General features: G+C 41.0%; 1 protein-coding gene across 7 annotated transcripts in view; it reads left to right on the plus strand.

The window, feature by feature from the left end:
- The window catches only part of ADAMTS17 (ADAM metallopeptidase with thrombospondin type 1 motif 17), a 346,090-nt gene that overhangs the window by 249,970 nt on the left and 80,190 nt on the right, over nt 1-15,930 (plus strand). For all 7 annotated transcript variants that reach the window (XR_011075535.1, XM_068556841.1, XM_068556842.1 and 4 more), the window contains one exon: nt 1,445-1,565. Coding sequence is in view for 6 of the 7 variants with exons in the window: in XM_068556841.1 (XP_068412942.1) it covers nt 1,445-1,565 (121 nt within the window). In the remaining variant the exon portion in view is untranslated. The remainder of the gene's footprint in view (nt 1-1,444; nt 1,566-15,930) is intronic.

Below are 15,930 nucleotides of genomic sequence, written 5' to 3' on the forward strand. Positions count from 1 at the left end.
AGCATATCTTCAAGTCTTCACTGAAATATATTCAGTGATGCTATCAATTTTGTACACACGATAGTAATTTCTCATTAATTCTTTCCCAAAGAAACAAAAGGATCCAAGGGTGAGACTTCAGGACCGTTGACTATGAAGAACACTCACTTGCTCTTCGTGTAGCGTTCCGCGGTGCCAGGGTTCTCCAAGTGTGGTCCCGGCCAGCAACAGCAGCATCACCTGGGAACTTCATAGAAATACAGATTCTCAGGCCCACCCAGCCCTGCTGGATCAGAAACTCTAGGGATGGATCCCGCATCAGTGTTTTCACAGCCCTCCTGGTGAGGCGGATGCACGTTTATGTTGAAGAAGCACTGCCTTTATGAAACAGAGGGTTCAGTTGGTGAGCCATGGGGCCAAGCCTTTGCCTCCAGGTCTGCTGTTCAGCCGGCTCTGCCCCATGCCCTGCCCCGGTTGGAGTGGGGTGTAAGGAGGGAGGAAAGAGCGCAATCACCTTGGCCTGGGTTATCTGGCTGTAGAACCCTTCACAGCTTGAGGCACCAGTACCTAGTGCAGGGTACAGGGCAGTGGGGAAGACCCAGTTCCTGTTCTGGAATCCTTCACTTTAGGGGAGAAATGTGGAGAGGCATTTTAGCAATTTAGCTAGCAAATAATTAAACACACCAGTGTTTACCATAACATAAACTTAGGTATGTTATTTTGCAGACCACAAAAGTCTCGTGCATTTTCTTTTTCTAAGGAAAAACAGGAGTTCACAACCTTTTCCCACTTTTTATGAACTGATGTGGGCTGTGCTGCCCGGAGCCACCCAGGGTCAGGGCGACCCTCCTCTGCCCTCAGACAGGCCTCGTTGAAAAAATCTGAGCAGCAGGGTATCTTCTTGGGCTAAATCCCCCTAACTGAGAACTAGGGTGCTCATTCCCAGCCATGCCTGAGTGAGCTCTGGGCTTCCCGACCTCAGCAGAAAAGTCACTGTGGTCTCTGCTGTGTCTTCTGAGACTGTTGGCTGTTCCAACTGAGACAGAGCCAAGGACCCACGCAGCTCCTAGGGGATCATGGATTGTGTGAAATTATGGCCACAACAGAAGGTGTGGGAGCCGGCTTCCCTCCCTCGCCTCAGCCCCGCCTCAGGCAGCTCTGGGAGGGGCCGGCTCAGGCCTCAGTGTGAGTTCCGGGCACTTGGGCCTTCGCAGCCCCCTCGTCCATAACAAATACTAAAACCTGTATTTGATGATTCTGTGGGTGTTAAAGACAAATGTAATACTAGCTGGATCGTATTCTTTTTTCTCTTCTGATTTTAAAATAAATTAAAATATTTGCTTGGGCCTCTGGAGGTATCATGGGCCCCCATGCGCCAGCCTGCTGGGCCTCATGGAGAAGTCAGCCCTGCAGGGTGTGTCTCTGAGTCCTATACCCAGAATAACCCAACGCTCTGCTTATTTAGAAAATCGGCTGTGATGGAATCATTGGGTCTGCGGCCAAAGAAGACCGGTGTGGGGTCTGCAGCGGGGACGGCAAGACCTGCCGCGTGGTGAAGGGTGACTTCAGCCACTCTCGGGGCACAGGTGAGCTCAGGGCCCGAGGAAAGGTGACCTGGGCCACGCCTGGTGGACGGGTGAGTGTGGGCCCCAAGGTGTTGCTGCAGCTACTGGACATCCTACAAGTGTGGTATATTTTATTGCCCCAAAGCCAATCTTATTGTGTATTATGTTGCCCAAAAGCCAACGATCACGTGCCTTCCCTGCATCTCACATTTAAGGAGTAGTTAATAGTAGATAGGGCACCCAGCACCACAGTCTTAGGATTTCTGAAAGGCAGAGAAGGACATTTTAGCCAGAATGACATCTTTAGGTTCCTAGACACGAACAGTCTGCCTGTGGCCCTCTGGGTTCAGCCCCGAAGTCCATTCTCACACAGTAGCTGCCCTGCCCCACCAGCCCCGCCCCTCAGCATGTGCCAGCCCGTCGTCTGTCCGGCACACAGAGACGGTGATGAAGACACTTTGCCACATCGTTTTTACCTATGGATGGAAGAGGTTTTCTCTGTTTCTGAGTTTTCCGTCAGTAAGAGTAGAATAGCGTTTACACACATCCCTAAAACGTGCGTGAAGCCTCATGTTCCGGGACGTAAGCGATGCATCCACTGGCTGACGCTACAGAGTCACTGCATCTCCCGTGTCCCAGATGCAGACCTCCTCCAACTCTGGGCGTGGAGAGGTCGGCGGGGTTCAGCTGATGGGCCTCACGGTCTTTCCACTGGAACCATCCTCACAGCTGTGGGCTGCTTCTCCCAGAGGTGGGAGAGCATTTCTGATTTCCTGTCCTGGTGGCCACCAGCTTATGATGTCCAGGGAAGTACCTGCTTGATACTCAATGAGAGGAGCGTGAGGCAGGCAAGTCACGCAGAGGGTGAGTGTCCCCTCACCCGACGTCACCAAGAGTGACATCACCAAGATAACTTCTTGAGTGGAGCTGAGCTGAAAAGCTTCTGTTCTAATTCCCACAACTGCTTTGGAGAAAAGCGTTTCAGTCCAGTTCCACCCAACAAGGGGATAGAATCACAGTTGCTCCTCCCTGTCCCACAGAGTGGGCCTCTAGGAGAGGCAGAGAGGAGAAGTCTGTGCACGTCCCCCTTTTCTCTATTTGGACAGAAGACCTGGTCTGGAGGAACCTTTCCTTCTAGATACTTCGTGGAAAGAGCGGCCTATTGCACAGATGCTTTGCAGGATCCTGTGAAAGCAAAGCCAGGGGCAAATGCAAATACAAAATGACATTAAAATTACACTTCAGGCCCAGTAAGGGCTGGTTTCAGGACTTAAAGATAAGTGCCCAGGCTGTGGAACAGGAAGCTTGAGTGAGAACCTGTGCCTGCTGCCCGGCTCCCGAGGAAAGCTAAAGGAGCTGATGTTGGAACAAGTCAGTGTGGCGGAGGTGCCCTCCAAAGCTGCACCATCCAGGACAGTAGCCACAGGCCACTGGCATTGATTCAAATTTTAAATATAATTAGTTAAAATTAAACAAACTTAAAACTTCAGCCGTCAGTCCCACTAGTAACATTTCAAGTGCCCCGTTGCCACATGTGACTGCGGGTCCCGTGTTGGATGGTGCAGAGAGAGAACTCTTCCTTACAGAAAGTTCTCGTGGAGAGCACTGCTCTGAACCTTTGGTAACGTCTGCTCTTTGTTTTGTCTGATGCTACTTTCTCTATATGGACCCTAGCTCCAGTTTGCCATGAGACTGACCTTGCCTGCTGCAACTGCGCAGCAAGGACAGTTATTAAGAACGAGACCTCAGCAGCTGGCAAGTGTTTACTATTGATTTTTTTTAAAAAGCAGCATTAGAACCTTTTATGTAAACTGAATGCTGTGCTGAGCTCCGATAAACTGGACTGACTACAATTGCTCCATTCTGTGGAAGGCAGGTCAAGCACAGCCGTGCCCACTTCTGCCCCCTGGGCAATTCTGTAGAGCATTAAGGAAGGTTCCACCATACACCTTTGTAAACTTCCACTGTATGCCACATAGCAGACAACTTCGAGAGAACCCAGATCAGGGCAAAAGCATTCCCCCAGTGTCTAATCCATTTGTTGGCCTTTGATCTTGGCATGAACACATCCATTCCTCCAATCACAGCAATGTCCTTTTCCTCTGCTCTCTCCCTTCTCCATCCCACCCTATTCCTGGCCCCAACCATAGACAGAAGGGAGATGGGCGTGAATGTGCAGGCTTCTTCCTGGGGAGATCAGGCCTCTGGGGCTGTGGCAGCCAGTCCCCCATAGAATGGCAGGTGCTGGAATCCTCCAGGGGGTAGTGGTCCCCACCCTGACATGTGGCTTAGTGTTCCTTCACAAAAGCCTTAGCAAACCTTCAGAGAAAGATAAGCTAGGTTAGCTTCACCCACCTGTAAAAGTTCTGTCCTTTTACCTGTAAAAGTTCTGAGTTGCAAAATGTCACACCTTCATTTTGAAGTCTAAAGCTGCTTTCTCCAAATCCTTGTGGTTGGGGTCTGTGAGCATAAGCTCATGTCAGTGTGGATGCTGTTTATTGAAGATGTCCGTGGAATGCTCGCTCACACGCGGATGAATCACTAGCTAACAAATTTCATCAAACACTAACCTGTAACCCAGGTCTGGCATTCTGGAATGCATGTACGAGAGATACTGCTCATGGTCACCCAGGTGGCCATTCACCCAGTAAACATTCATTCAGCACTGCTGTATTTTAAGAGCAAGGTGTTGCAGAAATAAAAGTTAACTGTCACTGAGTTGGCCACAGTCAAGGGAGGTGCTCAGTGGGGGTGCTGTGGGACCCCAAGTTCTGGTGGGGCTCCTTGCCCAGCCCTGTGGGCAGATGACAGTGGCCCCCAAGCCCTAAAGGACAAGTAGGAATTAACTGACAGTGGAGGTGGGGGAAGGACATTTCAGGCTGAAGGAAAAAACCCAGCTTAGAAACGGTATAAAGCGCCCGGGTCATGTAACATCTAGGTGGCTCCAAGTGCAGCCGGATGGATTCGGAATCCTGTCAGTTTAGATAGGAAGGTAACTTTCATCTCTGCCCAGCTCGAAAGACTGGGAAGAGGAGGAATGCCTTATCACCCTGAGGGTGTATATCAAAGAAAATACCATACCAGAAAGATAAAGAGGAATCAAATGCAGGATTTGTGCCCAATTATATATGTGCCCTGACCCTTGCCTGAACTCTTCTGGGTCCTTAACCCAAGTACTTGAGCTGAGGACCCAGAGCAGACCCACACAGGGACAGTATCCACGCCCCCAGGGTGTCCTTGAGAGCTCGCAGTGTAGCATCCTGAGTGAGGTTGTTTATTGCCCTCTGGCCTGTTGCCTCCAGACTTTGAATAGATGAGGTCCTGGGCCACTCATCTCTAGGAGGAATCAACTTGAATTGGCTATCATATTACTTTTCTGATGGATGGGCTTCAAAATGCCCAAGCCTTTGGCTGAGTTGGAACAGCTGGACTTTTTTTAATTTAGTAACTTGAAAGTTCTTGATATGATGCTTTTGTTTCATTAAGGTGTCATTTCCACATTATTCCATGCTGCTCCTTGACACTAGAAAGGTGACTGGTGTCCATGGACACCCAGTCCAGAACATACCTGGACTGAAGTCCCCACCGAGAACCGGCCATGATGCCCCATGGGCTCTGAATCCCTTTGCACTTTTTTCTCAAAGAGAACCTTCTCAAACAATCGATTCTTAAAAGGGAGAGTGACGTGATCTATCCCTATTGAATAGGGATAGATCCACATGTCACATTTGTTCAATAATTAGCTTTAGAACCTCTGCTTTGTGCCAAGTTCTGTGCTCCAGTCTCTAGGTATGGGGTGTGGAGGTTCCATGGGGAAATTTACCACTGTGTGATGGTGACACAGGACTCTTCTCTGCACTGACTACCAACTACAGTATCAGTTCCTGCAATGTGCATGTAAGCCAATTACAATGTATTTCTTTTTCTCAGTCAAGAATAACCTTTGTACCAAGGTGTCCACGTGTGTGATGGCAAAGGCTGTTCCCAGGTGTTTCTCATGTAAGATGTTTGGTTATTCTGTGCAGAACTAGTGGTGACATGCCTGGTGTGGGGCTTTTACCTCACTTAACGTGCCTGAATGTTTGCCGAGTAGAGTCAGTGGGAGTGAGTCATGCATGAAGCCACGGATAAACACTGAGGCCATTTATCGCTCATGTGTAATTGATGTTTAAGACTGATTACCAAAAAGAAAAAATATAGAATAAAACCAATTTTAAGGCTGTGAAAGATAAAGAGTCATGGGATTAAGGGCCATACAAAAACGCATGTTAGTGTGCCAGGGATACATCTTCATTCTCCTCAGCCCCACCTGGCACTTCGGCAGAAAATGCTAAGATATGCCAGAGAATTTAGCCACAGATGGTGCTTTCTTCCATAAGGAAGTTTCCGTATTACAGGTTGGGCTTCCCAAAGGGCAGAGGGCACTTGGTAAGACTCCTGGTCTTTGTGCTGGAGATAAAAACCATGGCCTTGCTTTGGCCCACCTGCGCTGACCTCACATTCTGAGAACTGAACCAGAATATTAGTCTAGACTCCTGGGCTTCCCAAATCCTTTTCCACTGGAACCAGAACAACCTTTAGGGATAAACATAAAGACAGTAATACTCTCATAAACAACTTTCGTAAAAAGAGAAAACTAGAAACTTATACAAATCCTCCCCAAGCATTTTTAAAGATTATTACCTGAAAAAAAAGAACTTTGATTTTTTTTTTTGTATGTGTTTGATACGACCTTTTGAAAGTGTCCCAGTCCTCATAGCCAGAATGTTACCTGTGTTCCATCATGGTACCTTACCAGCTCAACGGTTTTCTTCCAAGGAAAGTTATTGCTACTGAACCTGAAACAAGGGAAAAATATGATCTAAATCATTTACTTGTGAAATTCAGACAAAAAGTATTTTGCAGGGAAATATAGCCTGATGATATTAATTTTTCAGAACATTTGAGGCAGGTTTAAGGTCAACAATACTTTGAAGTTCCTTCTGACTACTTGTCCATATGGCAAAAATTACATGTTCTCCTAGAATAATGGCAACAGTATTGGATTTTATCCTTGGCTTCCTCATGACCCCAAATCGTGTCCCTCTAACTGGATTTCTCCTGCTTGATGGCAGAGACTAGAATGGAAAATCATTCCAAAGATAGTCTTACTATCTTACCTAAAGTATGACTCTATCTTGTGAATTCTTAGAGTAAATCCCCCCTTTAATTATATTTCATGCCCAGTCAACATGGTGATGTCTGGCATCTGCATAGGGGGACATCTGGTATGAGGGATGACAAGGTGCTTTGGGACTTGGTGATAGGACTCTTTCCCTTGCTGGTCACTCTTCACAACAACCTCAGGGTGGGCTCTGAGCTCTGGGTAAGGTAGGGGCCATCAGAAAGAGGACAGTGAGTGAGAGATGGTTTCTTTGGTTTGAGGACAGAGGCCCCGCATTTCATTTCAGGGATATTCTCTTTCATTACTTCCCTCCATATCTTGAGCAGAGAGGCTCTTATCTTAGAAAGAAAGGTTAGCAGAGCCCAGGCACAACAATGACCTGACCCATTATTCAGGGTTCACCTGAGGATGTGCCGTACCTGAGTTGTGTGTCTACCCTGAGCTGTTTACTGTTCATCTGCCTCTGCCCCAGAGGGTATATGAGAAAGGAGAGGAAACAGGTGCCTTTTCAGTGTTGCTACTTGTGCCAAATTTAAGCTTAAAAATAGGCATGGTGAGCGTGCACTGGTTGCAGATGCCCCTTGCTGTGGAATATGGAAAATTAACTAATTTGGACCCTGGCGAATATGTCTGTTGCCTTAGATTCTGCAGCCTGGTGATGCTAACACCAAGGTTTCTTAGTCACAAAATAGGAAAAGTCCTTGTAACAGCAGTAGCTCTCAGAGAATAATTCAGTTCCCCAAGCAGATCCTGTTCCCAGGTCAGTTTTGTGCTTTAAGTGGAGATTCCTCCAAAAAAGGTTTTAATCACCACTGACCTTGGACAGTTTTGTCTTCGTTTTTGGTAATTCACAATCTTGTATGCCTGGAATCCAATAATTCTTCAAATTCCCCCAGAAGAAATGGACTTCTCTAAGAGAAATTTATGGTTCAAAATCCAGTGCTGTGATTCTCAAAGACGTTTTTTTGTGGCCATCCTTTTTAAGTAGAGAAGCATTCCTGGAGCAAAAACTATTTTTAATCAAAAAAACCTTGCCTCACACTATAAGGACCAGACAGTGGAGGGGCTGTGTGGGCAAGTCAGTGCTGCTGCTTAGTAAGTCAGAGGTGGTTGGAAGGGATCCCCTGGAGGACCACACTCCCATCTGGTTCAAGAAGTCGTCCTGCCTGGGAATCAGGATGGATCAGGGCACAAGAAGTAAACAACTCAAATAGGACTGTGTTGCCACCTGTGAAGTCTTCAACTGGAACATTTATTTGTAAGTGTCCAAGGCTGGATCTGTAGTAACAAGGCCAAAACATTTGCTATCAAGACTAAAGGATCCTGCTAAACTTTCCATCCAGAATGGCTGGTTGAACACAGGTGTTTATCTCCTTGGCTTCTCAAGATCACCTTAAAATGAATGAACAGGAACTTTTTAAAAGATCTAGGGAGAACAAGGACACCTCAAGTGGATGTTCATGTGTGTTTGAATCAGAATAAATAGACTTGGTTTTGCTGTAGTTAACAAGCAAACAAACAAAACACAATGTAAATGCCCCCCAAATCAGTGGCTTAACACAAAAGTTCATTTCTTGCTCACGCTGCATGTCCAGCATGGGTTGGCAGGAGGCTCTGCATACTGTAACCACTCATGGACCTGGTCTGACAGAGATTTTATTGTCCACACACTGCCACAGTCACCTTGGCAGGAAAAAGGGAACACGGCAAATCAGGTGCTGGTGCTCTTAAAGCTTCTACGTACACGTCACTTTCACCCACATTTTAAGGGTCAAAGTAAGTTACATGGTCACACAATTTTAAGAGGGCAAGGAAATGCATTCCTACCATGATTCCAGAGAGAGACCTGGAAATATTTGTTGGCCAGCACCATGACACATCACCTATAGCAAACTTTTCTGCATTCTGGTATTTCAGTTGCCAACACATAACAACACTCCCTGCCCCCTAACTGAAAACCAGTCCTGACCATCAGCAAACACCACCCATATACAATAGTCCCCCCTTATCCCTGGGGGATAACTTCCAATATCCCCAGTGGATGACTGAAAGCATAGATAGTACAGAGCCCTATATACACTTTGCTTTTTTCCTACAAATACATACCTGTGATAAAGTTTAATTTATAAATTAAGCACAATAAGAGATTAACAATAACTAATAATAAAATAGAACAATTATAACAATATACTGTAATAAAATTTATGTAAATGTGGTCTTTCTCTCTCTCAAAATATCTTACGGTACAAATTTAATGCCTTTTCCATCTTAACTAAGCACTTACCACACACCATGGCCATAACTTGTGCGGTTTGAGGTGCAACAGCAAAACTAGCACAAATTTCTTTTTCCTTCTTCACAATTTTATAAATGGGAGATTCATTCTTACCATAGATCTTAGCAACCTCAGCTTATGATTTTTTTTTCCTTTCTTTATTAAGTCTAGAACTTTCACCTTTTCACTTAAAGAAGCACTTTACAGCTTCTCTTTGGCACATCCGAGTTGCCAGCATCATTCCTCTGGCGCTTTGGGGCCGTTATTAAGTAAAATAAAGGTCACTTGAACACAAGCCCTGTGATACCACAACAGTCAATCTGATAGCTAAGATGGCTACTAAGTGACAACAAACAGGCAGGATATGGTTGACAAAGGGATGATTCATGTTCTGGGCAGGACGGAGTGAGACTGTGTGAGATTTCATCACGTTAGTAAAATGTCATGCAATTTTAAACTTATGAATTGTTTATTTCTGGAATTTTCCATTTAATATTTTTGGACTGTAGTTAACTACAGGTAACTAAATCCACAGAAAGCTAAACCGCAGATAAGGGGGCTGCTGTATATAGAGACAACCCATCTGTGGCATCCTTCTTGAAAGAGTCTGCAACACAAATGGGAAAGACCAAAATAACTGAAAAGATGACCCATGGGAAAAGCAAGATAACTCAAATAATAGAAGTTCAAAATCTGTAATAACTATTCTTAGATTTGAGAAGTGAGTTTATCCATAAAACCAATACAGAATGTCATGAGAAGAAGCAATCAGAAAACAAAAAGGAGATCTCAAATATTAAAACTATGACTATCATATGAAAACCTTGTAATAAAAGGCACCAGAAACAAATGACAAATGACAGACAGAAAAAAAATGTGTGTGCAACAAGCCTAGTGAGTAAAGAGTTTGAGTCTAAAATGTATTAAATACATATTAATAGATATTAAAATATATTTCCAAGACTCCTGCTTATCAAGTAAATCAAAACAAAAAGCCAGTAGAAAAATGGGCGACACTTATGAGCAAGACAGTTAACTGAAGAGTGAATGCAAACGACCAGTAAATATGTGCTAAGATGTACGGCCACATTGATAATGAGGGAAAGACAAATTACGTTTATGACATAACAATTTTTCACATCTTGAACTAGCAAATATCCAGAGGATTGATAATATCAAGTATTAAGAAGTCTGTGAATAACATGTATTCTCCTGTGGTATTGGCTGACTTCTATATTGGTTAAGCCATTATGGAGGGCGATTTAAATGTACATTTAACATTTAAACTGCATGTGTGTTTGACCCAGCAATTCTCACAGCTGGCCTGGTATGACATTGTTTATATACACAAGAAGACATGTGCAGAGCTGTTCATTGCAGTATTATTTTTAGTACCTTTGTAGAGATACAATTCACACATCATAAAATTCATCCATTTAAAGTGTGCAATTCAAGGGGATTTAGTACATGCACAGAGTTTTGCAGCCATGACCACAATCATCCCAAAAAGAAACCCCACACCCATTAGCAGTCATTCCCCATCTCCCTCCTACCCCAGCCCTAGGCAACTACTTTCTCTGTCCATCTATTTGTCTATCCTGGACACTTCATATAAGTGGCATCGTATAAAACATGGTCCTTTGTGACTGGCTTTTGTAACTTAGCATAGTAGTTTCAAGGTTCTTCCTTGAAACATCTATCAGTGTTTCATTCCTTTTTTTTTTTTTTTGCTGAACAATATTCCATTGTGTGGTTATATCATATTTTAAAAATACATTCAATAGTTGATGGACATTTGAGTTGTTTCTACTTTTTTGGTTAGAATGAATAATGCTGACATAAACATTTGTGTATAAGTTTTTGCATGGACATATTTTTCATTCTTCTTGGGTATATACATAGGAGTGGAATTGGTAGGTCATACGGTAATTCTATTTTTGAGGAACTACCAAAATCTTCTCCAATATGCCTGCACAATTTTACATTCCTACTAGCAATAAGTGAGGGTTCCAAATTCTCCACATCCTCTCCAACACTTCTTATTGTTTATCATTTTTGTTATAGGCATCCTAGTGGGTGTAAAGTGGTATCACATTATGGTTTTGATTTGTATTTCCCTAATGGCTAATGATGTTGAGCATCTTTTCATGTGCTTCTGGCCATTCATATATCTTCTCTGGAGAAATGTCTATTAAAATCCATTACCCATTTTTAAATTGGATTGTCACTTTATTATTGAGTTGTAAGTTTTCTTTATATACTCTGGACACAGTTCTTTCATCAAAATGATTTGCAAATATTTTCTCCCAGTGTATGAGTTTGCCATTTCACTTTCTTGATGGTGTCCTTTGAAGCACAAAGTTTAAAATTTTGATATGATCCACTTTATTTTTTTTCCTTCTGTTGCTTGTGCTTTTGCTATCTAAGAAACCATTGCCTAATCCAAGGTTACAAAGGTTTACTCCTATGTTTTCTTCTAAGAGTTTTATAGTTTTCGCTCTTAGATTTAGGTCCATCATCTATTTTAGATGAGGGTTTTTTGTATGGTTTGAGGTAAGAGTCCACCTTCATTCCTTTGTATGTGGATATACACTTATCCCAACACTGTTGAAAAGATTATTCTTTCTCCATTGAATATTCTTGGCATCTTTGTTTTAAAAAAATCAATAAGGGAGTTTTTTCTAGACTCTCAATTATATTTCATTGATAGAAATATTTGTCCTTATGCTAGTACCACATTGTCTTGATGACTGGAGCTGGCTAGAAAACTTTGAAAGCAAGAATTGTCACTTCTCCAACTTTGGTCTTTTTAAATATTGTTTTGGCTAATCTGGGTCCCTTGCATTTGCATATGAATTTGAGGATCACCTTGTCATTTTGGGCAAAACAAGCTGGAATTTTAGTAAGGATCGTTTTGAATCTGTAAATCAATTTTGAAGTATTCCCATCTTAACAATATTAAGTCTTTTGATCCATGAACATGGAATGTCGTTCCATTTGTTTAGATTTTCTTTAATATCTTTCAACAGTGTTTTTGCAGTCTTTGGTGTAGAAATCTTGCACATCTTTTGTTAAATTTATTCCTAAGTGTTTTATTCTTTTTGATATTATTTAAGTCTAATTGTTTTCTTAATTTTATTTGGAAATGTTTACCCCTAATGTATAGAAATGCAGTTGATTTTTGTATATTGATCTTACATCCTGCAACCTTTCTGAACCTGTTCTAACAGATTTTAGTGGCTTCCCTAGTATTTTTCTATATATAAGATCTTGACATCTGCAGATCGAGATAATTTTACTTCTTCCTTTCCAATTTGGATGCCTTTTAAAAATCTTTTTCTTGCCTAATTGACATAGAGAGAACTTCCAGTACAATGTTGAGTAGAGATAGCAAGAGTGAACATCCTTTCCGTCTTCCTGATCTTAGGGGGAAAGCATTATTTTACCATTAAGTTTGATATTAGCTGTGGGGTTTTTGTAAATGCTCTTTATCAGGCTGAGGAAGTTTCCTTTTATTCGTAGTTTGTTGAGTATTTTTATCATGGAAGAGTATTAAATTTTGCCAAATGCTTTCTCTGCATCCACTGAAATGACCAGGTGGGTTTTGTCCTTTTTTGAATAAATTACATTGATTGGTTTTTATATGTTAAACCAACCTTGAATTCCTGGGATAAATTATATTTAATCATGGTGTATAATCTTTTTTTTTATGTTGTTGGAATAGTTTGCTGGTATTTTATTGAGGGGTTTCGTGTGCCTGTTCATACATGATACAGCATTGTTTCTAAAAGTGACAATTTTGAAATAACCTAAATGTTCTAAATGACAGTTTTGAAATAACCTAAATCAGTAGGGGCATAGTTACATAAACTACATAGCAATTTAAATGAAAAATAAGGAGAGCTATACATACTCACATGGAGAGCTTTCCAAGACACATCATGCTTTTTAAAAAAAAATGTAGTATAATACAATAGTCATAAATGTTATTCCTAACAGTTATATAAAATATAGACAAATAAAAAATATACCATGTGATATTTTCATATGTATATTTGTGTAGATATTTGGATAAATAGTAAAATATCTGAATGAATATATACCAAACTAATAGCGGCAGTTCCCACAGGGGAGGGGAGTGGGATTAAGGGGACTTGAGATTTACCTGTATTATTAAAATTTTGATAATGGGAAAATATGCATGTATATTTCTGTAAATTTAAAATACACAAATGTTTACAAACATAAAAATTAACTCACTGATACACACAAACCCATGTCCTAACAAATTTTACTGTAAACTAAGGGAAAGTTCTGTTAGCCCACAACACTGTCCTGTTCTTCCCACACAAACGTAGAGGAAGCTGGTACAATTAGAACCTGTGTCACTTAAAAATTAGTACTAAATTTAGAAAGAGAATTAGTACAGGATCAACACACGTATACTGCAATAGGAAAAGGATAAAAGGGACTAGGAGAACAAATGACTGATTTAAAAAAAACTCACCAGCAAAATGTTACCAAGGAGAAGATGAAAATTTTGACCAAACGTTATTGCCATAAATTCCAAAAACTGATTAAATAATACCCTCAATAAAAGAAGAACTCATTGATAAGATATGAGATCTCAAGGAGTAAGCAGTGAAGCAACAAAGGGAGATGAAACGTGACTCAGCTGAGGAAAAGTGTAGAAGAAGAAAATGAGTCCATCACAGAAACCAAGACTGCATGGAAGCAAAGGAAATCTACACTGCTGAGAACACAATGAGAAGCATGGGGGACAGGACTGAGAAAAAATGAGCAAAGCAAAATGGAAACAAAGAATCAGAAGGATAAGAGATTAAATGAGCACTATGGAAAAAAAAGGGGGTCAAACGTAAATAATTTGGTATCCCTGAAAAAAGAACACCAAACAAATTGATCAAAAAAAAAAAAAAATATATATATATATATATATTTAAGTCTAATAATAATAATATAGCTTTCTGTCCCAGGAAAAAGTTACACGAAACTATGAATAGCCTAATAGTTATTAGATTTTAGAGTTAAGAATCCTTTGAGTATCTGATCCAAATTTTAGGTAAGCTAATAAAGGGAAAACATCAGATTGGCCTCAGACTTTTCCACACTAGCATTCAATGGAACAATTCAAATAGTAGCCTCAGAGAAAGAAAGTGTGACTCAAGGATCTTATACCAGCCAAACTGGTATTCAAGTATCAGGATAATGAACAGTATTTTTTTTTTTTACTATATTACAATTCAGAAACTGTAATTTTCTTTGCGCCCATCTCAAAGAGAACAAACTTGAGGCAAAGAGGAATTTATTGGAAAAGCTGGAAAAAAGACACGTAGTGAACATTAAATTAATTTTTAGGACTAAAACTAAAACAACTGCAGGAATTATCTTAGAGACCAAAAGATAAATGTCATAAACTAATACAATGTAGGAATGATTCGGTAAAAGTTGAAGAGGGGTGTAAGAGAGTGGAGGGCGGTATACTTATGCTGATTTCCTCATCTTTTAATATCCAGAGATTAAAATATTTTACTTACAGCTAAGTCACATAATAGAAATATAAATATAATTAAAGGTTTACAGGAAAACATCAGAATAAAAAAGAAATAACAATGAACTAAAATGTATTGGTGAAGGAAAAACAAGACTGAGATACCGACCCACACACCATGTTAGCCATGACAAGTGTGATTACAGTTAAACTGCTCTGAAGTCTTTGTATTGTTTGGGAGAAAAACAATATGATGATCTCAGTAGATGCAAAAAAGCACTTGATTAACTTCAATACCTCTTCATAACAAAAGCTCTTAACATACTAGGGTAAAAGAAAACTTCCCTAACCTGATAAATGATACCTATCACATTCTCACTGCTGACATCATCTTCAGTGGGAAAACTCTGGAGGCGTTTCTCCAACATCATGAATAAGACAAGGATGCCACTATCTCATGTGGCATACAACATGGTTTCGTAAGTTCCAACCAGAATGGTGAAAGGAGAAGAAATCCAAAGCATAAGGATCAGAAAGGAAGAAACAAAACTGTCATACGGGCACATTTCAGTTAGTTACATAGAAACCCAGCCAAAAAATAACAAATTACTGTAAACGATAAGAGTGTTAGAAAGACAGCCAGCCACAGGATGTATCTTATCAGATCAATCTACTTTCTACTATATCCTTTTATAACTTTTGAATTTTACGCCTTGGACACACATTGCCTAGCAAAACTCTTTAATTATTTTAAAGTTATCCCTGATCTTTTAAAACCATATATAATATCCTATTGGCATAAAATGATGTGTGTATGTTTATATGCATTAGGAGATGCTGAAAAGGTTGGTCATCAAAAATATGGGTAATTTTCTTAGTGCAATGTGGTATAGGTTGGTTTTAGTTTTTCCCCTTTTGTGGTTTGAATTATCATGTACTATATTTATAATGAAAATAAAGCCATTTTTACTATGAGAAAATGAGGAAATAAATAAACTCCTCAAAATAGATATTTCCATAATCTCTACATACTTGGGCCCAGAAATCTCTCATTTTTAAAACTCCCCTGCTGATTTTGATGATCACATTTGGGAACCACAGGGGTAGGATTTATCATCTCATTTGGGATCATCATCTAAATCACTGAAGCAAATGCACATTACCTTTGTCTAAAACCCAAATGTAAGCCAAAACAAAATGATTACCAGCCTGCATTTCAGAATCTCACCATTATGTTGGGCTCATTAATTGACACAGTTGCCCAGTAACCAGGCATCAGCCAGCCCCTGACCTCCTCCCTGGCAGCCTCAATCATTTCCTCCTGAATCTTCGCTAACCACCTGCCGTTCTGGGCACATGTGGGGTCAGAGCATGGGCAGAAGGCCCTGGCCTCTGAGGGACCCCATTATACTTGGAAATACTCAAGGAAATGGACAAA

The sequence above is a fragment of the Eschrichtius robustus genome, chromosome 1 (assembly GCF_028021215.1).
Source record: "Eschrichtius robustus isolate mEscRob2 chromosome 1, mEscRob2.pri, whole genome shotgun sequence".
In the NCBI taxonomy this organism is placed as follows: Eukaryota; Metazoa; Chordata; class Mammalia; order Artiodactyla; family Eschrichtiidae; genus Eschrichtius; species Eschrichtius robustus.